Here is a 25,453-nt window from a genome sequence, read left to right as displayed (position 1 = left end):
ATGAGGACCCCCATGTAAAGTTGTGCACCTAGCTATAGAATGGTAAAACATGGCCGCCGTTTCCATGGAAACAGCAAAAATGCGAAAAAAATTAAAGTGTTCCAAACTAGAAGAAACTCCATAGGAATGGTGACTGGCATGTACTGATTTGCAGTTTGACTTCGGAATTTTCAAAATGGCTGCCGTTACCATGGAAACAGCTAAAATATCACAATTTCTAACTCTTTCGTTATAAGACCCAACTGGATGAAACTTAATGAAAATGTTACCCAGTATACCAAGATGCCAAGACGATATTTGGATACTCCAAAATGGCCGCCGTTGTCATGGAAACTGGGGGCAAGTTTAACATTGACCCTATGGGAAAATGCATAAAATCAGCATTTTCTTAAAGAGGATTTCACCAAAGTCAATGAAACTGTATTGATATATAACACAACATGTGGCAATGAGATGTCTGCTTTTAGAATTTTGGAATTATCCACTGTAACTATGGATACAGCAAAAAATGTCCAAAGTTTCAAAAATAATTAAAATGCTGCAAACTGGATGACACGTCACAGAAATGGTAACTGACATGGGCAGATTTGCATTTTGAAGTTGGAACTTTCAAAATGGCTGCCGTAACCATGGAAACAGCGAAAATGTCCAAAATTTCAAAATGCTCCAACTTAATGAAACTTTACAAAAATGATTATTTGCATGTGTAGATGTACTCTTTGACTTTGGAATTTTCTAAATGGCTGCCGCTTGCCTGGCAATAGGGGAAGGGTGCCATCCGCTATCGCTTGCAATGGCAAATCTAGTTGTGGCGCCCTCAACGGAATTTGGGTGACATATTGTTATTCTACGTTTATTTTTATTTTTTTTATTATTATTTTTATTATTATTTTTCTTCCACACTTTTTTGTCCACTCTGGAACTCGGAATTGAATGGACCAAAGGTGATGGAACTATACAATAATGTTAACCACCATGTGAAGATTTGCAATTGGGGGTTGGCACTTTCAAGATGGCCGCCGTAACAATGGAAACAGCAAAAATGTCCAATAAACCAAAATGCTCAAAAATCATTGAAACTTCACACAAATATTGACTGGCATATGCAGAAATGATATTTGACTTTGGAATTTTCAAAATGGCCGCCGTTACCAAGGAAACAGCAAAAATGTCCGAAATATCAAAATGCTCCAAACCTAAAGAAACTTTACAAAAATGATTATTTCCATGTGTAGATGCGCTCTTTGACTTGGGAATTTCAAAATGGCTGCCGTTGCCCTGGCAATGGGGGAAGGGTGCCATCCGTTATTGCTAGCAATTACAAATCTAGTTATTATTATTTTTTTTCTTCCACTTTTTGTGTCCAGCTTATATCTTGGAATTGTATGAACCAATTGTTATGGAACTATACTATAATGTTAACCAGCATGTGTAGATTTGCAATCGGGGTATGGCATCAACAAGATGGCTGCCGTTGCCATGCAAACTGCCAAAATGTGAAAAAAAAAATGCAAATTCTAAATCTTTCATTATAAGACTTAACTAGATGAAACTTTATGGAAATGTTACTTAGCATGCCTAGATATGCAGACAGTATTTAGAAATTCCAAAATGGCCGCCATTGTCATAGAAACAGGGCGAAAGTTTAACATTGACCCTATGGGAAAATACATAAAAGCTGCTTTTTCTTGAAGAATGTAACATCAATCCCAATGAAACTTTATATATATGTGACATGGCATGTACCAATTTGGCATCTGTCTTTGGAATTTTGGAAATGGCCACCGTACCCATGGAAACATCAAAATTTTCAAAAAATTAAAATGCTCCAAACTTCAAGAAACTTTACAAAAATGTTAATTGGCATGTGTACTTGCGCTTTACGACTTTGGAATTTTCAAAATGGCTGCCGTTACCCTGGCAATGGGGGAAGGGTGCCATCCGTTATTGCTAGCAATTACAAATCTAGTTATTATTTTTTTTCTTCCACTTTTTTCGTCCAGCTTATATCTCGGAATTTTATGAACCAATGGTCATGGAACTATACCATAATGTTAACCAGCATGTGCAGATTTGCAATCGGGGTATGGCATTTTCAAGATGGCCGCCGTTACCATGGAAACAGCAAAAATGTCAAAAATTTCAAAATGCTCCAAACTTAATGAATCTTTACAACAATGTTAATTGGCATGTGTAAATGCGGTCTTGACTTTGGCATTTTCAAGATGGCCACCGTTACCATGGAAACAGCAAAAATGTCCAAAATTTCAAAATGCTCCAAACTTAAGGAAACTTTACAACAATGTTAATTGGCATGTGTACATGCGCTTAACAACTTTGGAATTTTCAAAATGGCTGCCGTTACCCTGGCAATGGGGGGTGGGGGTGGGAGGGTGCCATCCGTTATTGCTCACAATTACAAATCAAGTTTATTATTATTCCACACTTTTTTGTCCAGACTATTTCTCGGAAATGTATGGACCAAATATAATGGAACTTATCAATAATGTTAACCCCCATGTGCAGATGTGCATTTCCAAGATGGCCGCAGTTGCCATGGAAACAGAAAATGTGGAAAATCGGAACGTCTTCCAAATTGATTTCAACTTTGTGAAAATGTTCCTTGGCATGTGAAGATATGCTATCCATCTTTGGAATTTTCAAAATGGCCGCCGTTGACATGAAAACAGTACAAATGAGAAAATTTTCAAAATGCTTTCAACTTTCTGAAAATTTGAAAAAAACCATAGAAAGATGTATTGCGATGCATATTTGTGCATTCAATGTTAAAACAATTCAAAATGGCTGCCGTTTAGTGGCAATTGGCGGACCAGGGTGACATGCGCTATGTTATTATATATTACTCAACAATTAATGATCTTCTTTGTTATTGACAGATATAAAGCGAAAAGATACGGCGTCATTCTTTCAGCATCTAGCTCAGGCAACAGGGGGAAAGGTTTATCGTACAACGAAAGAAGAAATAAGTGTTGTCTTGAATAATATTTTTGAGGTAAAATTTAAAATAAGTCAGAAGTTTGAACATAATATATTAAATTTGACGATATTTTGGGGGTATCGTTTGTGTATTTTACTTTATATTATGAAATATTTGGCCTAGCTATCAAATTTTACCATTCATGTTGTGGTGATCTATATTTCACAAGTGATTGAAACGGTTTTTGTTGATTTTCTAGATACTTCAATTGAGTTTATCAACCGTGTGTTTTCTTCGTTTAAAATTTATCACTAATAAAGTACACACATTCATCGTCAAATCTTTAAGGTACAATATTTTCGTTGTCTTGTAATTCTGTGTTGAAATATCTTGGAGATGTTATTCATTTTAATTTTGTGAATTTTATATTTTCAACTGATGTCAACCACTATCACCTTTCATGTTGAATTTATTCTTCATTCGTAATTAATAACAACAAATGATACTCTTCAATGTGATCTCTTTACTTAAATAATCTCGATATGTTTGAGTATAACATGGCAAAGAAATCTTCTCTCTACCAGAAAACATTCCCTGTAGGTGGAGTTATAGTGGATTCATTAACCTGGTCACGGACATCAAGTAACAAGATCATGTTTGTTGTTGATAGTTCAATAACAGTCCTCAAGGTTGCTGTGTGCTGTCCAGGTGCAGACAGCGGAGTAGAATTGTTTTACCCAAATGGTAATTTATAAGATTGAATAATGAAAGTATCTACGAAATTTATTTTGTACAAATGTTGATCTAGGATGTCATGGAATTACTTTATAGGTGGTACCATCAATATATTGAAGTTATGAAGACATCTGTACTAAAACCATTAAGAGTTTTTTTTTTAAGAAACCAGTATAAAAGAGGCGGAAGGTACCAAGGAGATATTTAAAACTCATAAGGCGAAGAGAAACTGATAACGTCATGGCAAAAAAACTTAAGACGACAAAAAGACAAACAAGTTCACAAAACACTACATAGATAACTAAAGACTGAGTAACACGATCAGGTGCTCCGGAAGGGTAAACAGATATTAATCAACAAGTGGCAACCGTCATATTTCTCATGGTAAGTATGAAGAGTTGTCTCATTGGCACTCATACCAAATATTCTTATATCTATGATGATAAGTCTTGTTCAGTCACAATCGAGGAAAAGAGTACATTGTCAAATAATAACACTTATGTGAACAGCTTATAGCAATTACTAGTATGTAAAATGTAGAAATGTTATCTTTGAGTTTGGTACGTATCACATATTTCGGTGATAAGAAACGGTAAGTCGATGATTTTTTTAAAGGTTTTTATGTAACACAAATTAACTGTTTATTTGTTACTCAATACGGTGAAAAAGTATTTGATATTTTTTAGGTTCAGAAAAAGGTTAAAAATGTTATTGTGTGTACATTTAATAGCTCAAAAAAAGGCCGGTCGAACAAAATTATCGGACTTAACTATATATGCATGCTTTCACTTTTATTTACTCCGAAAATTAAACAATAGCAAAGCTGGAAATTAACCGAATGGGCAACCTCAGTTTACTTATATTGTTTCAAGCTTTCCAGATTGTAAAATAGAAAACAAAAATAAATAATATAAAAACTTTTGCCCCTAAATTTGATGTTTATATATATATAAACCGTTTAATAGAAGCCAGATCAATCACTTACGACCAAATTTGATTCTAAATTGTTTTTTTTGGAAATAGGACTTTTTTTTCGAAAATAAATTTGTTGAGTTTGATGGATTGATATTTCAACAAACAGTCAGTAATCTAATGAGTACTAACTGTGCACACCTATTGGCCGACTTGATATTGTACTCATTTGAAGCAGACTTCATACAGGTTCTTCCCAAAGACAAAAAGAAAATGCATCTTGCAAAGTTCTTTAATTTCGTTTTCAGATGTATTGATGATGTACTGTAACTCAATAGATCACATGTCAGCGAGTGCTTGCATCTCATATATCCCAATGAACTTGAGGTTAAAGATAGTACCTCAAGTAGAAGGTCTCCTTCATATCTTTATCTTTTCCTCGATAATGACACAAATGGACGTATGACGTTTACATATCGCAATAAGAACGCCACGCTCGTGCATGTTCACATTAAATTGGATAAAATAACAAAGGTGCGGTCCTCACACTTCTTTACCAGATTTTGTAGGAAAAATCGACACTACATAAGTTTTTCGGTTACCATCAAGAAATGAATGACTGATACGATGTTTATGTTCTCAACACACTAGCGACCTATTTTCTTTGGCTTGGATATTAAGATACCAGATTTGTCGTCCTTATCCAAATTGTGATTGACTGAAAGTAGATTCGCATGGCGGAACATGTATGCATGGCAGGAGACGCTTACCCTGTCGACAGACATCTCTCCTTTTTGAGTTCATGCGATGCTCTCAACATGTGTTTGGTATCCTCTTAAAGAGATTTGAATATCGGTAAACTACTGATTCCTAAATTTAAGTCTTCAACATGTTTGATATTCAATCTCCAGTAGGATTTGACTGCTATTAAGATTTAACTCAATGATTGAAACGTATGGAGGAGAAATTTGCCCTACCTTTTTATCTAACTGATTGATATGAAATAAGGATTGACTTTGTACACTTGAATGTTGAATAAATAACTCCAATGTTATGTTTAGTCAAATATTCAGATGACCCTATGAAAATGTAGTATATTTTATATCCAAATTAGCCGCGGTACTGGTACTGATATGATAGCAAACAAAAAGTAAATTACAAAACAAAACAAACATAGCAGTCCTTTTTGTTTGGTCAAATTGTGTTGTTGAGTTGCAGTCTCATTAATATTTACACCATCTTTCAGAATTAGTAAATATTCCTAATTATGATCTTAAATATTTTTTACTTTTACAGGAACAAGAGACACATTTGCAAGTAAATTTTCACAAAAGCTGGTTACTAATAGGAACGAAGTAATAATTTCTCTGCAAGTATGTACTTTCTCATTTTCATTTTTTAAATTCAAAATATTCATAAAACTCTCTGCAGCTACAACCAATGATGACGATGATAACGATGACCCTGATTGCCGACAGCTTGTTCTAATATTATAAGAGTAATGTCATTTTTGTTATCTAAATGTTTGATAAAAAAGACTGTGCTAATAGGTATCTAACATGTCTAATAGGTACTTCCATAAATTTTGACATTGTTAAATAAACACGGAAGCAAATTCTATGGGCAGCCATTCGGGCAAAATTAAACAAAGTTGAAAAACAGACGTTAAAATAAAAAAAAAAAATACAGACATCAAAAACCCAAATAGAAATAAAATTAAAAACAGAGGGCAACAACGAAAATAAGCATTAAATTAAAAAGACAGGATTTAAAAAAGAAAACAGACATCAAAAACGAAAACAGACATAAAAAAAAAACAAAAAAAACTGACGTTGAAAAATTAAAAAACGGAGGTCAAAAAACAAAAACAGACATACAATTATTATAAAACAATCATACAAAACAGGTCTTATACGAAAACAGGCTTAAAATTAAAGAACAGACGTTAAAAATTAAAAACAGAGGTCAAAACCCACAACAGACAAAATACAAGAACTAACAGGTGTCGCCAATTCTTCTTCTTTATTCTTCCCTCCACTATCTAAAGTACCACTACTTTTGTAGTGTGAAAGAGTACGCAGCTTTACAGTAAGCATCTGTGTGCACGTGCATGAAACAATTTCCTGTGCAGAAACCAGTTTAATTGCGCCTATAAATCAATTTGGTCCAGATACTGGTATAAAGGTTATCAACACTGCCCGGTGTACCCACCACCAAGTTAAAATCGCAATGGCAGATTGTCACATTTAATCATAAGCTAGGGATTCTTTCCCAGCAAGGTACTTATCCAAGATCTTTCCCAATTCTCCTGTCTTAGCTTTTCGGAGACCAGCAAGTCTGAAAGACTTATTTGTGAGAACTGACGTCTCCTCTAATAAAAGCTGTTCAACTGCAGGATGGTGCAAGTCGTGTGGTAACAGACGATGTCTGACTTGCCAACAAATAATGAATACTCAAACATTTACTTGCCACTCCACTGGGTCTGTACACTATATTTTGTAATGTAACTTGCAAAACACAGAATGTTGTATACCTTCTTCAGTGTCGATGTGGCATGCAGTGTATTGGCGAGACAGAACAACCATTCAACAAACGCATGAATGGTCATCGAAGTGACTACACCTGTAAGCCCGACCTCCCCGTAAGTCGTCATTTGAGATCACCTGGGCACGCCCAAGCTGATCTCAAAAACCTTACAATCACAATCATAGACCACAACGAGGGTTGGTCAAGGGCCGAAAGACTTGCTCGTGAAAGGTTTTGGATAAGAAAGCTAAGGACAGTTTCCCTAGAGGGCATAAATGAAAAAAACATAGAATGAGTCACTCATTTTCCCTACCATCACTCATTTTCCTGACATCACTTTTTTTATTGTATAGAATTCAAGATTGCTATAGTTTATTAATCAGAATAGATTGATCTGATTCATTTTACATCGTGCTCATACTGATGAAGGATTTCTGTTTTCCGAAATATTTATAGTTACATTTGTTCGTTTATTGTCATTTTTTGGTGATGTTGTACCCTTTTAGACTGGTTATATATTATATTTTGTAGTGTACTGTATCATATTTATGTCCATCGCAACTGACTATTGAATAAAGTCTTAACTGTTAAATTAAGTCTTAATTTAATAAATTTACCTTTAATATATATTATACCGGTATTATATTAAACAGTTTTAAATGACATTGCCACCCTAGCTGCTAGCTTAACCCAGTATGGCACATTTTCTATGCTGTAAGGCATATACCATTCCACTTGAGATGGCCTGTATCAACAAGTTAGTCTGTATTAATATTGGAATTTGTGGACTTGACACATCCAAAATCACAATTTTAAATAGCACTGAATTGTTCGAAATGACTAGATTTTCTTTTGCATGAACAATGTCACATAGCAGAGTTCTCAGCTTTGTAATAAACGGTCTCCTCACAGTATCTGTACTGCTGCACTGTAGCGGGAAATGTTCAGTATCTTCAATGTCAGCCATACACAACGAATATATCGCACATACTTCATACTTATTAGTATATACACTCCTGCCAGTAATCAAGCTTTAACATTAGCTTTGATAATAGAAGTAGAACCAAGTCCTGTATTGGCCCATATATTATGAACAGTGCCAGATTTCATTGACATTGGATGTAAAAAACAAAGAATAAGTTATCCTTCTGCAATAATCATTATTTTCCGTCTCCAAAAAGATTCTATTTTATTTTTTACATCATTTGTCTGATTTTTAATTTTATGTCTGTTTTTGATTTTAACGTCTGTTTTTTAATTGTATGTCTGTTTTTGCTTTTGACTTCTTTTTTTTTATTTTTTAACGTCTGTTTTTTTAATTTTATATCTGCTTTGCATGTATACACGGGTGGCAAGGTCGTCATATCGAGGAGCGTTTAGTACAGTGATATTGTCATAGTTTGGTTAAGTTGATCGTGGTTTGGTTAAGTTCTTTTCTAGAACGATTGCCTCAGTTCTTTTCAAATGAGCAAATATGATTTTAACGTCTGTTTTTTAATTTTATATCTGTTTTCAATTTTGACCTCTGTTTTTAATATTTTAACGTCTGTTTTTAAATGTTATGTCTGTTTTCGTTTTTGATGTTTGTTTTTAATTTGATGTCTGTTTTTGTTCTCGATGTCTGTTTTCGTTTTTGACCTCTGTTTTTAATTTAATGTCTGTTTTCGTTTTTGATGTCTTTTTTTTTACTTTAAAGTCTGTTTTGAAATATTTTTATTATTTTTGCCCGAATGGCTGCCCATAACATTCCACCTAAGCACGTAATTGTAGATTCTATGATAGCGATATATAACTGCTATGGCCTAATGAATATACTGAACTAATAACTAGATAAAGACGCTACTGTCTATTAATATGACTTTGTAAAAATTTGGTCGTTTAGTTGAAAATCTCCAATCTTTCATTAATATTGATATATCTTTTCGATTGTGGATATTAATGTTCATGTTTAATGTAGATAATAAGCATAAGTATGTAATTACATATCTTGAAAAAAAGTTAAACACTCAGTGATACAGTACACGTACACACAGTTGAACTGGTAAGGTAGTTTTCTTATGTAAATTCAAATATCACAAGCAAATCAACATATATTTGCAAAAAAAAATGGGAGGACTTGAACCCCACAGTTCAATGAAGTATGATGCATAATGCAGAGCTTATTGGTCAGTCTTTACTACTAATTTCAGCTTTCTATATAGTGTTCTGTAGACTGGTATCTTCCGTCTCTTTTTAATATATTACAATTCACTCAATAACTTCCCAAAGAAATTTCTATTGATTGTAAGACAAGCAATTGATTAAAGTGTGAGTAAACAAAGTATGTGATATTCCTTATTGGGCCGATAACTTCAAGACACTCCCCGTCCCCCATAATAACCACAATTGCAGCATACGACTACCTTTTTTTTATATAATTGCATTGTTCCCGATAGAAGACATGTTTAAACATTTAAGTGGCGGTCGAAGGTCTGTTACAAATACATATTTCCTATAGGTAGATGCATTTCTACTATCCAATATCAGCAAGCATATCCAAACAGATTCATACTTCATACTTATTAGTGTATACACTTTTTTGCGCCTTTTTTTGCCGCATTTTGTGCGCAGATCTCAAGTCAGGAGCCTCTGGCCTTTGTTAGTCTTGTATGATTTTTAATTTTAGTTCATTTATATGTTTTGGAGTTTAGTGTGACGTCCATTTTCTCTGAACTAGTACACAATTATATTTAGGGGCCAGCTGAGGACCACCTCCGGATGCGGGATTTTCTCACTGCATTGAAGACCCATTGGTGGCTTTCGTCTGTTGTATGCTCTTTGGTCGGGTTGTTGTCTCTTTGACATATTCCCAATTTCCATTCTCAATTTTATCATACTGCTACACATTGCAACATAATTTTTTTTAAGAACAATTTTGAACAGTATTTTAATACTGAAAGAAAAACTATTACACATTATGACTATATTTATAAACTTTAACTGTATTTAGACAAAAGTGGAGATTTTAAGATTGTATGAATATTTGTTTGCTTTATAACTAAATAACCATAAACAGTCAGGGGGGAAATATCAATTTTAATTCAATTCCTGCAGAAAAATAATAGTATGAAAATAAATCTTTGTGATGATAAAATGTAGCCAATTGTGTGATATTAGTTATCTGTGTCTATTTTGCTATACTCAAATTTTTTCTTTTGTCCATTAAAATCTTAAACGCTTATAAAACAGTTCCATTGAACAATCTGACACATGGACGCTTCATAAAAAGGAGCCAACATAACTTCAAGTGTTAAAGGAAAGAATATTATTTTGTTTGTCATATACTGTTACAATTCTTATAAGGACTTTTGAAAGTACAAAAAGAAGCATTTGTTTTGTTCGTAAAAAGAGGTTAAAGACATTTGAATTTTCCTGGTATACAAACTTTGTACACATACGCTGACATGTTAAGTTCATAAAGCTGAAGACTTTACTTCTAAACCAATATCTAACATTTTTTCATTGCCAAACACGTAGTAAATACAACAGTATCGACCAATCTTGAAAATGATCTACACATTTTCAATTTAGTAATCTGTGTTGTATTTTGTGTATGTGTAACACAACACTCGAGTTAATCCCCTGATTTTTTTGTATTGTTCGTCTTGTGCAATTTACAGTTGCCCCATTATTTTTTTTAATAATGTTTTAGGTAACCCTCATTAATCTTACTTACAAGGTAATTGTCACTTAATTTGGAAAGACATTTGATAAGATAAAGTTTTAATATGACTGCAAAGTTACATGTGACATGTTAACACGGAGATTATAATACTGAACTACAAATACAGCACTAAAAATAGAAATTAGTCAAAACCTCTAGGCGGGGTATCAGGTGAACCGGACGGGTAAACATATTCTTCGTTGTATACAACACAAAGATAACTGGTTGGTAATAATATTTAACAACTGAAAAAAATAACTTTTACATTGCTTAAAACGATTATAATTATTGAAGGGTGTATGAAGGGGTGAAAGTTGTTGACGAAAATAGAGTGTTCGTATAATGGTAGAGATAATTTGAGTTTTATCATGTTATGCATATCATATGAAGTTCAAATGAACATATGGTATCTGTTAAATGAAGTTATTTTCAGCGACCACCCCCCGGCGGATATAGTCTACAGAGACATTTATCTAGTAACTGGTCAGGGTCAGTAAATATAACAGCACAAAGTCCAGTTAAACAAGAAACAGAAATACTTGAATACACCGAAACTGGTGCCTTACCTACCCTTAAAGGAAGTCCTATTGCAGGTAGATTTATTCAATATTAAATATACATTGTATGTTTGTTATAATGGACAAAGAGGTCTTTTATAATTGTTTTTTCTGTTATATAACTGTAAGCATACATTCTTTATAACCATTTCTTCATTGACGTATACATCTTCTATTTACTGTTATTCATTGGTGAATATCAAAACATATGCAGAATGTTAAAACTAGGAAGATAGTAATACAATTCGTAAATATCTATATAATACGTAAATCGTTATTAAAAAATTCAAAGCAATTAAGCTTGGAAAATGGTAATAATATTATTGTTTCCATAATGTAAAGACATATTATCAGAATTTTTTTTTTTATTTGCTAAACATTTTTTCTTTAATTTGTAGGAAAGAACTACATATTTTATGTTAACATTTATAACCTTGGAGAAAACGGTACTTGTAATGACATTACCCTAACTGATATGTTAGGCAATGAATTGTTTAATGTTCATACTATTCAGACAACAAATGTTATGACAGTAAGATGTGCCGCCATATTAACTACTCCAAACCAGGTATATACAAAAAAATAGATAGTTGTAATTTTGTTATGAACTGATTTTAAAATGGCTAAAAAATAAATTAATTTAGTCATGTGTAGATTGCAATAAACTTTCAAAGTGAGTTGCTGTCTGCCATATTTGTTTTTCGTTTATTGTTTTGTTGTAAATCAGGCCGTTGGTTTTTTTGGTTTGAATGGTTTCACATTTTGTTATCTCGGGTGCCTTTTATAGCCGATTACACAGCAGGATTTTGTTCATTGTACGAAATTTTGATGATTAAATCCAATTCCTTTGGACACTGATGGATAGTTGTCATTTGACAATCATATCATATCTACTGATGTTATACATTTCAAGCAGTACCGATCACAGGCTGCCGGTGTTTTGGTTTGAATAGTTTCACATTTTGTTATCTCGGCGCCTTTTATAGCCGATTGAACAGTAGGTTTTTGTTCATTGTTCGACCTTTTGATGCTTAAATCCATGCATTTGGACATTGGTTGATAGTTGTCTCGTCTCTTGACAATCATACATATCTACTGATTTTAAACCTTTCAAGCAGTACCGATCACAGACTTGCAGCAAGCATGAACAATTCACGCTATATGTACAGGGTTACCGGAATGTTTTTTACCGCTAATATGCAATTAATCATCCCTTACGAAGTGAATTTAAAGATTGCATTTTTTTTCAATATAGAATGTAAAAAGATGAATGTTTCTGACAAAAACCTAAAGCAAATCTACTGATGGATGCAGTAAAGAACTATGGCAGTTAATGGGTAAAGCGAGAGCCAGATGAACCAAAACTGGACATTTAATCTGAATGAATTAAAGCTGTCTGGTCATGCATTCAGTGGCGCATTCAAAATCTACGATGTGAAATGATTGATTTGATTAAACTTAGGTGTTTCTATCAAAATTGAAATATTTCTGCCAAGTCATGTTCTATGCTCATTTTGACATAAATAGGCATAACATTTGGAAACAGGCAATAACTTGCTGACGCTCGGTGTAAAGATATTAACAAATATAATTCCTACACATGTTAAAATTTTCATAGAGCATGACATGAGAAAATTATCTTTTAAATAAAATCGATCTTTGCATGTATCGTTAGATACGATCAAATCTTATGTTTTATTCACCGGACAAAATGTCAATTGTAGTATATTGTCACAATTTAAGACTGTTAAGACGCAAATCATTTTGCCTAAGCAGACATAGAACATTTCTCCTTTTTTTGTAGCTTATTTCATATTCACGTGTGCATTCAGTAAATGCGTGTGTTAGTATTTAGTTTTCGTTGTCGTTGTAGTTTTTCCAGTTGAAGTTAAACGGGACAGACACTAATGGATTGCTATTTTCCAGAAAAAATTCCGTAGTATTTAAACCAACCAACGTCAAGTTTACAATAGTTTCTCCTGAAAGTAAGTAATACGCTTGTTTTTATAGATATATAGAAGAAATGATTTTAAAAGTAAAGCGGACAAATGATGTAAACTGACAAAGTCTGTATGCTTTAATATGTTTACAAACTAGTGTATATTATTTTAAAAAACGTCCTAGCAACTACACCTTCCAGACTTAGTTTTATTTAGTATGATTCTTCTTAGATTGATCATAGAGTTTTTGTTCCATTCATTTTAGAAGGAATTCACGTACATTCACTTTTTCTTTCTAAGATTCTGATATAACTGCAGAAGAGGGAACGTTGATTGAAAAATCCTGGATTCCTTTAAAAAACACTGTGATTATTTCTGATTATCAAACATTTCGAAAATAACATTTCTAGAGACCCTTCTGTACAATCGATGTCAACAGCGTCAACACCTGAAAAAAAATGTGTGTGTGATTGTATTTGTTTTAGTACTGACTGGTAAAGGAATTAGCAAGGTTCTCACTTTTTGACCTCAGTACAGAGGTCATAGAAACAAATAACAAAACTTGACATCAGTAAAGAATCCCTACGGTCAAATTTTTAGTCTCTTATTGAGTTTGGCAAAGAATACAAGAAATCTTTTACACACGTGTCAAAGCTTGGATGTAATTGTTTAGTTAATCCGTTCAATGTTGCATTTGTTAATAAAATATACCAAATGAAGACAAAGAGCTTCAGTACACTGTATTACTGTAGTAGAAGGCATCAATACGATTACTTGGTACCGTTAATATTATTACGACTATAGTGGCAATACTACTGCTGGTGGACTGTAAGTACCAAGAAGTATCACAAGCCTTGTAGCCAGGACTTCGATACTGACATTAACATACGAATTTTGTGATATTGAACTTTGCTGTTACAAAATTATGGGAATTATTTTAAATCAAGGAATATATCTCCCTAATGCAAAGCTCTGATTTCATATCCGGCTTTGGTACTAGTTTTTTTCTTTTTTTGTTTTGTTAGCTCTTCATTTTCTATTTAATTTTGTATTTTCAAATATTCAGGCCTCGAGCATCACTGAAGAGACATTTATTGTTGAAATGCGCATTTGTTGCAGTTAAACTGGTATAGTACAAAAGTCATTATGCTAACACAAACACGAAAGTAATTACAGAAACTAATGAAAACCACTGGATTACAGGTTCATGGTTTGGTTATGTTCGTACTTACATAGCAACATGCCGGCTGCCACAGGTGAAGCAGGATCTGCTTACCCTTCCGAAGCACCTGTAATCACCCCCTCCCCCCGTTTTTTAGTTCGGTTCGTGTTGTTCAGTCTTTATTAAGTATTCTATGTTGTGTTTGTTGTTATTTTATTCATATATCTACAGGCGCAGTTATCGGAAAAGACATGTTTGTATATTATGAAGTGGAAAATACAGGAACAATTAATGAAACATATGTAGTTGCGATTACAAACGACTATACTGCTGCAGTATTACCAAAAAGAAGACAGCATACAGTTTTCGCGGGTGATATAAGTAATGGATCATTTACCTTGAAGCCTACCTCATCATCTGTTATCTTGTAAGTTTACTCCTGGTTTATATACTATTTTTTATATTGGTTTATGAAGAGTTATTGTTTCATTATTAGCCTTTAAAAATTCTTTTTAAAAATTCATTTGGAAAGCTTCTTTTACACAAAAGTTGACAAAATATTATCTAGCATGTAGTTAAATGATGTATTTACGTGAAGGTGGTAAGTTCTAAACTGTTTCATACGATGTTTTAGTGTGTATGTGTTTTTGTGTACAATAGTATAGAATATTATTCAAAGCTAATATGGTGAGGAGAATACTCCTTGTGACTGATAGGAGTGTTTTGATACTATACTAGATTCTTTTATTCTTAAACTTATGTTTTTGTTTTCTCATTACATCGAATTAGATTTATTATTTAGGCTAGGGCCTCGTGGGACACGGGTCTGAGTAATTCAACTATGAATCACTAGCATGTCAACACTGAGGTTGTGAGTTCGAATCCCGCACGTGGCAGGTGCGTTCAATTTCAATCTTGATTGACTAGGATAGTCAGTTTAGAGAAGGTCCGTGGTTCTCTCTGGGCAATACGGCTTCTCCGTGGCATACAACAACAAACAAGCAATCAATCAATCATTTAGGATGCAATCTCGGAATAAAAAAATGCACATTAAACCATAGAAGAAAAAATGAAAAAATGACAAACCTAGACTGGACAGTAACTGTTCAATATGTATCAGACTGCAGAGCAGTGCAGTTTTTATGCCACATTAAGACTTCACAGTATGTATATTGACAGCAATACGATTTTTTTTAATTATTACAAAAAAACTATTTGTATTTCAATATTTTTTGCTAAATTTTCATTGTAGTGCGCTCTACTATTTCCTACAATTTCAAACTAGACATCTTGCATATTGCAAAATGTAAACACACATGATACTTATGAACATGTTGCCGAAAGGCTGATTACAATGAGTTTTGTTTTTTATATAAAATGTGAGGTAGTTCAATGAAAACAACACTTTATAAATTTCGTTCGCCCGAACAGCTTTTCTGGTGATTCTTTCATCAGGATCGCTCAGACCAAAACATTTTAACGCTCAAGATTATAGATACGTAATTTGTTAAGGAGCTACTTGACCAAAACGGGCCTAAATACAATAACCAAATTTATCTAAGGTTAATTTTGCCTGAGAGATTTTAACCTTCGCTTCTTGTTAATTATTTAATTTATCAACGGACAAGTTCATTTTGCAATGTTGTTAATAATGTTTAGCCAAACATCATATACATGGTACATGCCTTACTTACTCCCCTCTTACAATTTCAAGATGAATTTGTTTTGGATAAACAACAAAAACATTTCCATCCTAAAGATAACAAGATTTTTTTCAAATTTGAATTTGAACCGGGCATTTATATTTTTAATATTAAGTTTGAAAATCAAAGAATTGAGAAGGAATTTAATTTCAATTATATTTAAACCTTAATTCTTATTTCAGATAAAATGTGAATACCTATATACCACGAACATTCTCTCCTCCTTTAACTCATGTATTCATGAATATCAATAAAGATGTACATTTGCTTCAAGGTATCTTTCTATTACAATAATAATGCGTTCATTAGGAAGATATAATCAACAAAATATTTATGGATGAATGAAATACATATGAAATATATAAATAAAGGAGTTACCAATTAATTTATCAATAATTGTAGGAAATTTAGCATAACAGTGTACCTGGGTAAGACATCAGAAATAACCCAAAGCATTTTGAAAACTGTTCTCGTAAGTATAAAATCGCAGTGTATGAGGTTTAAGCATACGTTCCTGAAATTCGCCGTTGACAAATTTCTCTTACGAGTCTTTTGTAGACGAAATGCTTGTCTTGCGTACTAAATTATAATCCTGGTATCTGTGATGAGTTTATTTACAACCACTGGGTCCGTGCCATTGCTGGGGGAGGTAGATCAAAAGAACTAATATCAATAATATATACATAAAGAGATTTATCCTGTTGAACTAACTTTAAATAAAGCTAATACTAACAATGAACACTGCCCTTTCCTGGATCTTGATATCTATATCATTAACGGGAAGCTTAATACCAAAGTTTATGATCAAAGAGATGATTTTTCATTTCCCATTGTTAATTATCCATTTTTAGATGGTGACGTTCCCTTGTCGCCATCTTATGGTATTTATATATCTCAAAGTGTACGATTCGCTCGTGCATGTAACAACGTATTAGATTTTAACGAAAGAAATCTATGTATTACTGAAAAATAATTACACCAGGGTTTTCGATATCACAAACTAGTCAAAACATTTACTAAATTTTATCATCGGTACAAGGAAATCATTCGTAGATATAAATCAACATGCAGACATCTTATACGTTCAGGTATTTCACATCCAATCTTTTATGGTAATATTCTTTACAAAGCACAAAAATGTCGGCATTCACCTCAAAGGCTAACAAAACCTTAAAAGAGACTTATTAGGAAGGGATATAGTTACAATACTGTTGTCAGGTCATTAGAGATGGCATATTTTGGCTTTAATATTGATTCCCTTATAGGGTCTTTGCATCGGAAATAAACACATTTATTCTAAAACCAGTTGTTGGCATGATACGGGTTATGTTCTTCTCATATATTTTATGATGGAATAATACTAAGCCCCTAACGGAAGGGATTGTGCTTGATATTCATTTAATGAAGACATAATCTTTTAATCAGTTTAATTGAGGTCTGGAGCTGGCATGTCAGTAACTGCTAGTAGTCCTTTGTAAATTTATGTATCATTGTCATTTTGTTTAGTTTCTTTTGTTACCTATTCTTACATCGAACTCGGACTTCTTTTAAACTGAGTTTTACTGTGCGTATTGCTGTGTGTTTGTTTTTTCTACATTGGCTAGAGGTATAGGGGGAGGGTTGAGATCTCAAAAAACATGTTTAACTCCGCCGCATTTTTGCGCCTGTCCCAAGTCAGTAGCCTCTGGCCTTTGTTAGTCTTGTATGATTTTTAATTTTAGTTTCTTTTATATATTTCGGAGTTTAGAATGACGTCCATTATCACAGAACTAGTACATATTTTTGTTTAGGGGCCAGCTGAAGCACGCCTCCGGGTGCGGGATTTTCTCGCTTTATTGAAGACCCAGTGGTGGCCTTTGGCTGTTTTCTGCTCTTTGGTCGGGTTGTTGTCTCTTTGACACATTCCCTGTTTCCAATCTCAATTTTATCTAACCGGTCCACTCTGTCCAAATGTAACAGATCATCCTGTGAAAAGGACGAACATTTTGCAGATAAATTAAAACGATGACTTTCACGCTTTCTGAGAAGCTATATAAAAACAGTTTACAGGAAGATAATTCCAACATGTTTTTTTTTTCGTCAAAAAGGGTGAGTTTCGAAACGCAAAAAAAACTATTTGATATCATACACGGAATATCTTACCAATATATTGCGAAACAAAAGCGACATATCAGAAACAAAAGTGTCGTAAAAAATATAATAATCAGAACTCAGAATGTCTTTCCACGGAAACGCGGAAAGACCTTATTTTTATACACTTTCTCCTGTATAGTACGTGTATACGAACCATAAGAGGTATTCTATTTTTTTCAGTCATGTTTTCCTATTTCACGGTTAGAATGGGAACAAACAATTAACTATTTCTTAGCATGCTTTGACGTGATAACTTTATTTGACGCACATTTTATCTTTGAAGATGACTGACATTGTAAGACCAGTGTGCACAATTGTATCATTGAATGGAACTTGTAGTCGTTCTTCGTTGAATACAGCACAATGCCATAAATATCACTGGTTCGTAGATGCAGATATTACATTCGAAGGAACTGAGTTAGGAAACGTTACTTCATCTGTTGGATCAGCAACCGAATTGTTATATGAAGATATTTCAGGTCTGAGACATGGTCCTTTGAATATCAGTATCAGGTATGTTTTTTTTAAAGAGAAATGACTCACACACGTTAAATGATATACACATTAAATACCTAAGCAGGGAATGCCTTAAGTGTTTGTCTTTATTGTTAAAGTCACCAAAAACCAGATTTTACATTACTTTGTTTTTATAGTGATTTAGATTATAACACAAGGTTGACTGCTGTACCCCTATTTTTGACATTTTTACCTATTATGTCTGTTTGTTTTGTTCACACATCGTTGTCAATATAATGGAATTTTATGCGACTGTCATACAAGTGAGAGGTTTAGCTAGCTATAAAACCAGGTTGAATCCACCATTTTCAACATTAGAAAATGCCTGTGCCAAGTCAAGAATATGACAGTTGTTATCCATTCGTTTGATGTGTTTGAGCTTTTAAATTTGCCATTTGCTAGGGACTTTCCGTTTAGAACTTTCCTCGGAGTTCGGTATTTTTGTTATTTTACTTTTTACTTCAAACCTGTTGCCGAATTAAACGTTTGGGTTTATTGTAAGCGTTAGATATTATGCTTATTAGTGTGGAAGAAAATTATATTCGCATAATGCATAATTTAGTCCAAATAGTATTGGTTGTAGTGTAATCATAGTAATGATGTGTCTTATATAGAGGAGACGTATGGCAGGCGTTACTATGATTGGAAACATTTTACTATATTTTACAAATTCTGAGATGATTTTGCTTTTAGGAATAAGACATTTTAATTTTCATTTAAATAAAATGAGGCCTTAAAAGAACAACCTTCATCAGCCTAATTTAGTGCATATATCCTGAAAAAATTCAAATAACTATTAACGTTATGGAAACAATGTATGAGAGCAGCACAGGTAAGAGATTTGTACCTGGAAAGGCCATTTCAATCTTAATCGATTTAGTATAACTAAACATTACTCAGTCATTCCTTCATGTTTAGTATTTCAGTCAAAAGATGGTCTTATCCGCTTCGTTTACCTCAGTAACGTTCAGAGTCTTCACTATCAAAATGCAGCTACCCTTTACCGCCTAAGACTGAATTTTGAATTTCTATATGGGACTCAATACGAACTGTCATGCAAATGAACGTTATGAGAATAGATTGCTGAAAATATATGTCATGTCACACCGCGGGAACATTTAAACATGATAACATGTACTTTAAAAAACCTCTAACAGAAAAATAGGATTTCTTAAATTGTTTTAGCTCTGTAGTCAAGTAAGCAAAATAAAAATAAATTTTAAATAAAAGGGTAAACACGGAATATTTATATTCCAACTTTGGAAGTTTTTACCTATTATGTCTATTTGTTTTGTTCACACTTTGTTGTCAATAGAATTTTATGCGACTGTCCATAATCCATTTCTACATAAGATTATTGTCTGTACCAAGTCAGAAATATGACAGTTGTTTTCCATTCGTTTGGTGTGTTTGAGCTTTTGATTTTGGCATTTGATAAGGAATTTTCCGTTTTGAATTTTCCTCGGAGTTCAGAATATTTTTTATTTTACTATTTGCACACCATAAAAAATAAATAAATATACACTTTCCTATAACTTAAAGAATTATATACCTCAAGACAGCCACAAATAAAAATGAATAAGATCAATAATCGCCGAATTTTAAAATAAGTTTAAATGAAATTCAATTCACAGGTAACAATGAAGTTAAAAGATATTAATAGGGAGCATTATAGCAAATAAAACCTCTAATCGTATTTAAATATTAAAATGTAAGATACATGTATATATTCCACCGCAAGAAACCCAAATGTCGTTGTTCAGCAATGATTGATAGCTATTGTGTGTCATATTGTATTAATTTTTTAATAAAGAGGAAGTTGCTGTACACCCTCAGTCATTCTTGCTGCTGTCGACACTGATGGATACATAGCATTGTGTAGAATAGAATTGTCAGGTGGAGAAATTGTCACACCAATGGAATCTTATGACATAGATGTTTCCATAATGGAAAAAGACAAAACGGTAAAATAATGATTTGAATTTCTAGAAAATAGTATGATCTTGCTCTTTCCAACCTAATATATGCAAATTGAACATAGATGACCAAAAATATAAACAACTACAGGAACCATATTTACAAAAGGTAGGTTTGGCTTCAACCTTGAATCAAATGTGCTTTGTCTATATGCCTTTTCGTTTTTCTTTGTTGGCATATTTGTTTGTTTTTATAGTGATTAAGATTATAACACAATTTTGACTGCTGTATCCCAATTTTTGACATTTTTACCTATTATGTCTGTTTGTTTTGTTCACAAATCGTTGTCAATATAATGGAATTTTATGCGACTGTCATACAAGTTCGGTATTTTTGTTATTTTTACTTTTTTCATAGAGACGTGAATAAAATTATTCTATTATCCATAGTCCTACGGATGAAAGGGACAATAGAAATTAGAAAAACAAAAAGGAAAGACAAAAAGTTAAAAGACGAAATTGTCTACAAAACATCACGCATGGTTACAGATTTGTACATTGTTGAAATACGATGATTAGTCAGACAAGGTGAAAAGATAAACCATTATAAATGTTTTAATGTCTTACCATAAGATGTTATTGATTCAAAAATTATCACACAAACAAATTTGTATAAATGGGAATGTACTGAACGCTTTACAGTCATTCATACTGGTCGAGAAAAAATGTACACAATCGCCCAGTGCAAAAACTATACTTAATTTTGTTGTTGTTTGTTTGACTTTTAGAGCATCATCACTGTTCTTAAGTATAGCTCCACCTAAGAATCATGCAGAGGGTGATTCAGTGATGGTTGTTAAATTGACTTTTTGGAGCTTCATATGTTCTATTTTGATAGAAAACTAAAAAAAAAACAGTAAAACATTTGTTGTACATTTGGTTGCTATGGTTACAATGGCACCATAACAACTCTTTAATTTCAGTCCTAAAACCTCAAAAATTACTGTTTTTCATCACAGATTTTTTTTATAAACAGCTAATTAATTTCGATAAAACAAATACATATTATCATAGTTTTACATTTGTTCTAAAAATAAAAGTTGATAAACAGAAGTTGCAACTATGGCAACTCTTGTTTCCATGGCAACCAATCGTTGCAGTTTTTCATTTTCTTAAAAGGAGTGAAAATAACGTTTTTCAAATTCTATTTTCTTCCATGAACAGGGTTCTATGAATAACCTCTGTGTTAGCATTTGTTTATTGGACCTTTGTCTATAACATATTAAAAATAATTGTCCTTAAGATCCTTTAGATTTTTCGGAAAAAAAAGTTTTTTTTGTCTCATTTTTTATTTGCTGATATTTTTTTTTTTACAGTAAGCTAAATTTTTTTCATGTATTCATAGCACAATTCATTTGATTATGTCTTTTTAACTTCTATTATACCTAAACATTATAACAAAGTAAAGAAAACAGTTATTTGATTATAGATATCCTCAAATCAACTACCAGTTTCCATGGAAACAGAACACAACGATTTTGAGAAATACACATTTTTAATAAATGTATGCTTAATAATGATAAAATATTTAATCACACATTTTATTTCTATAATTTTTTCCATCAAGTATCATCAAATTATTGAAAATAAAGAAATTAGTTTCAAAAGTAAATTTGGTTGCCATGGAGACAAATGACCCGGGGGGGGGGGGGGGGGGGGGGGGTATGAACCCCTTTCAATTTAGTAGTTATTGTGTCCCTTTACAATCATACCATACACACATACAGATGACCTACTGTTTATAGTATCTGAGAAAAGAACCTAATCACCTTACTTAAACCTTGATCACTGATCCATGAAATGAGGTCAAGGTCATGTGAACCCTCTCTGACAGACATGTAGGCATTACAAGGAACCCATATATACAACAAGAATGTGTCCAAAGTACACAGATGTCCCACTCACACTATCATTTTCTAATACTGTGTTCTGAGGACTCTGAAATTAGAGGTCAAAACTCTAATTTGGCATTAAAATTAGAAAGATCATATCATAGGGAAAATGTGTAATAAGTTTCAATTTAATTGGACTTCAACTTCCTCATAAACTACCTTGACAAATAAATTTAACCTGAAGTGGGCTATGGATGAACTAATAGACAGACGAACAAACTAACACGTACAGACCAAAAAACATAATGCCCTAAGAAGGGCATAACAAATCTTATTATTCATAACAAGCATTCTGAGAGTATTGCATGGCAATACATAGTTCCCTACCGGGTAAAAATTCATTGTATTGGAATAAAATGCTAACTTGTTCTATAACGTGTCATGGAGAAAACAAAAAGAAAATATCAAATCAATATCTACAAGCATGACTAAAAACAGTGTGGAAAACTGATTATATGAGTGAATTTTGGAAGTCCAAGGACCATAACTCTGCACAAAATTATCAGATGGAAACAAAAATTCGAACTTGATCTGTAACTTGTCATGATACAACTATATACCAATTATCAATCAATATCGTCAAGCATGATGAAAAAAAGTGTGGAAAACACTCTAAAATTAGATATGATTAATAGTTATCTAAAATCAGATATGGTGTAATACAGTTTATATCTATTTTCAAATTATAATCAAATATAATTAATAGTTCCAAACATTTTTTCTTTCAATTGTCACAAACTACTATAGATTTGTAACTTATCTATAAAATGTCAACAATTTTTATCTACACAATGTAATGTAATGAAATATATACATTAATAAAAATAGACTATTATCTAATTAAAGAATTTCACTTCATATTTTTTTTGTATATATATCATGTATATAGCATTCAGAAAATTAGTTTATACAAAATAATAAACAAACCTGCAAAAAAATTCTTCAAACAATTTATCAAAGAATGTCTTTTAAAAAATGAGTTATCTCCCTTTGTACAGAAATATGGTTTACATAGTACTCTTTCATCAGATATGGTCCAGAGTTATGGTCCATAACTCTGGACTAAATCATCAGACCTGGAAAAAATTCTAACTTGATTTATAACTTGTCATTATAAAACTATATACCAAACATCAAATCAATATCTTCAAGAACGAAGAAAAAAAGTGTGGAAAACTGATTTGCCGGACTGACGGATGGACAGACGGACAGACGGACGGAGTGCAAACCTAAAGTCCTCTTCGACTTCGTCGGTAGGGGACTAATAAGTGAGAAATTCACATGACAAAAAAACTGATTTGTTTTTAAAGTTTTTCAACACTAACCACCTGCTTGATATATATTTTATGGTTTTGCTAAACCATGAAAATAAGGTCAAGGAAAAGGGACACATGACAGAAGGAAACTTCTTAGCATAAGGTATCTGCTTACAAGGTGTGAAACATCCAGGTCTTCTCCCTTCTAAAATATAAAGATTTACACAAATAGTTCACACTGATGCAGTCAGATAGTAATCCCTTAGCCTCGCATAGTGCTATTTTTTTCACAGGCAAGACAAAAACCAATTAAAAGCATTATTTTCTTTATAATTCTATGAAAAAAAATTTCACAAATAATCAATCAAGTCATTATCTTTGAAGATGCAGACACACACAAGCCAATTCAGTCCCTCCTAACCAAACCACTTTAAATTTTGATTCCTTTTCCTTGAAAGATTAGGGCAAAAAATTCATGGCCCAGTCCATAATGATCAAAACTTCTTCAGGCTTTAATTCATCCAAAAGGGTAGTATGTCAACAGTCTTGGTTCAAACATCTTATAACATGCTGCCGCCAAGGCTTTATATGTGACTCTGATAGCTCTATGTCTGTTATGTAGCTCATTAATGATTATGTAGTTTTTCTGGAAAATCTGCAAAACAGAAATGAAAATATTGAAATACAAATGTATTAGTGCAAATTAATGGTACATTTATGATCATGTTTAAAAATATAAATTGTAAGCATGAAAATCATAGAAATCAAATGTCATAAAAGATAAAATCAAGTCCAACTGAAGTTAATGCATACAAAGTGTAGTTCTATCTTAACATGCTCAACTACATTTATCATGTTCATGAAAAATTGTATTTTCAAGAATTCATTTTTGCCAGACTGCCAACTGATTTTAAAAGATGATTAAGGAATGATCAGGTTTTGTTTTCCATCATGGAGAAATAAACTACTCACTGTTGTACTTGTAGTACACATTGAGTAACTTGTCATTTGTCATTCGGGGCCTTTTATATCTGACTATGCGGTATGAGCTTTGCTCATTGTTGAAGGCCGTACGTTGACCTATAGTTGTTAATTTCTGTGTCATTTGGTCTCTTGTGGATAGTTGTCTCATTGGCAATCATACCACGTCTTCTTTTTTATATTCATACTTTTTCTCAAAAAATTATTTTTGTTTGTATGGCTTAATTAGCATGATTAGGAATAGGAAGAAAAGTGAAATACAAATGCAATTCCAAGGTTGCTTAAAGTGAGTCTGGCAACAGTAAAGAGTGATATGAAGTCAGTGATGTCCACCGTGATATATAACAAACAATTATACAGTAAATACAATGTACATGTATGTATTTCAGTTCCTCACTCATATTAAGAATAATAGTTTCACATAGGCATCATGTAATCATGATGATGAAGATTTCTGAGGTTTCATGCAATCCAAGGACTGGTCTTTGTACATCTGGAGTTGCATATTGGAGATATATTGCAT

General features: G+C 32.7%; 1 protein-coding gene across 8 annotated transcripts in view; it reads left to right on the top strand.

Moving 5' to 3' along the window:
• LOC127715706 (uncharacterized) overlaps positions 1-25,453 on the top strand; it is a 235,243-nt gene that overhangs the window by 23,991 nt on the left and 185,799 nt on the right. For 3 of the 8 annotated variants that reach the window (XM_052221860.1, XM_052221858.1, XM_052221864.1), the window contains exons 10-17: positions 2,898-3,013; positions 3,523-3,682; positions 5,882-5,958; positions 11,248-11,407; positions 11,770-11,939; positions 13,245-13,356; positions 14,705-14,900; positions 16,579-16,648. In XM_052221860.1, the coding sequence (XP_052077820.1) occupies positions 2,898-3,013; positions 3,523-3,682; positions 5,882-5,958; positions 11,248-11,407; positions 11,770-11,939; positions 13,245-13,356; positions 14,705-14,900; positions 16,579-16,648 (1,061 nt within the window). Of the gene's footprint in view, positions 1-2,897; positions 3,014-3,522; positions 3,683-5,881; positions 5,959-11,247; positions 11,408-11,769; positions 11,940-13,244; positions 13,357-14,704; positions 14,901-16,578; positions 16,649-18,592; positions 18,823-20,638; positions 20,790-25,453 lie in introns of all 8 variants that reach the window. The other 5 variants (XM_052221862.1, XM_052221863.1, XM_052221861.1 and 2 more) reach the window with 3 other exon arrangements.

Source organism: Mytilus californianus, unplaced genomic scaffold (assembly GCF_021869535.1).
Source record: "Mytilus californianus isolate M0D057914Y unplaced genomic scaffold, xbMytCali1.0.p SCAF_9, whole genome shotgun sequence".
NCBI classification, from domain to species: domain Eukaryota; kingdom Metazoa; phylum Mollusca; class Bivalvia; order Mytilida; family Mytilidae; genus Mytilus; species Mytilus californianus.
The sequence above is the reverse complement of the archived record's forward strand: the minus strand, read 5'-3'. Positions and strand labels throughout refer to the sequence as shown.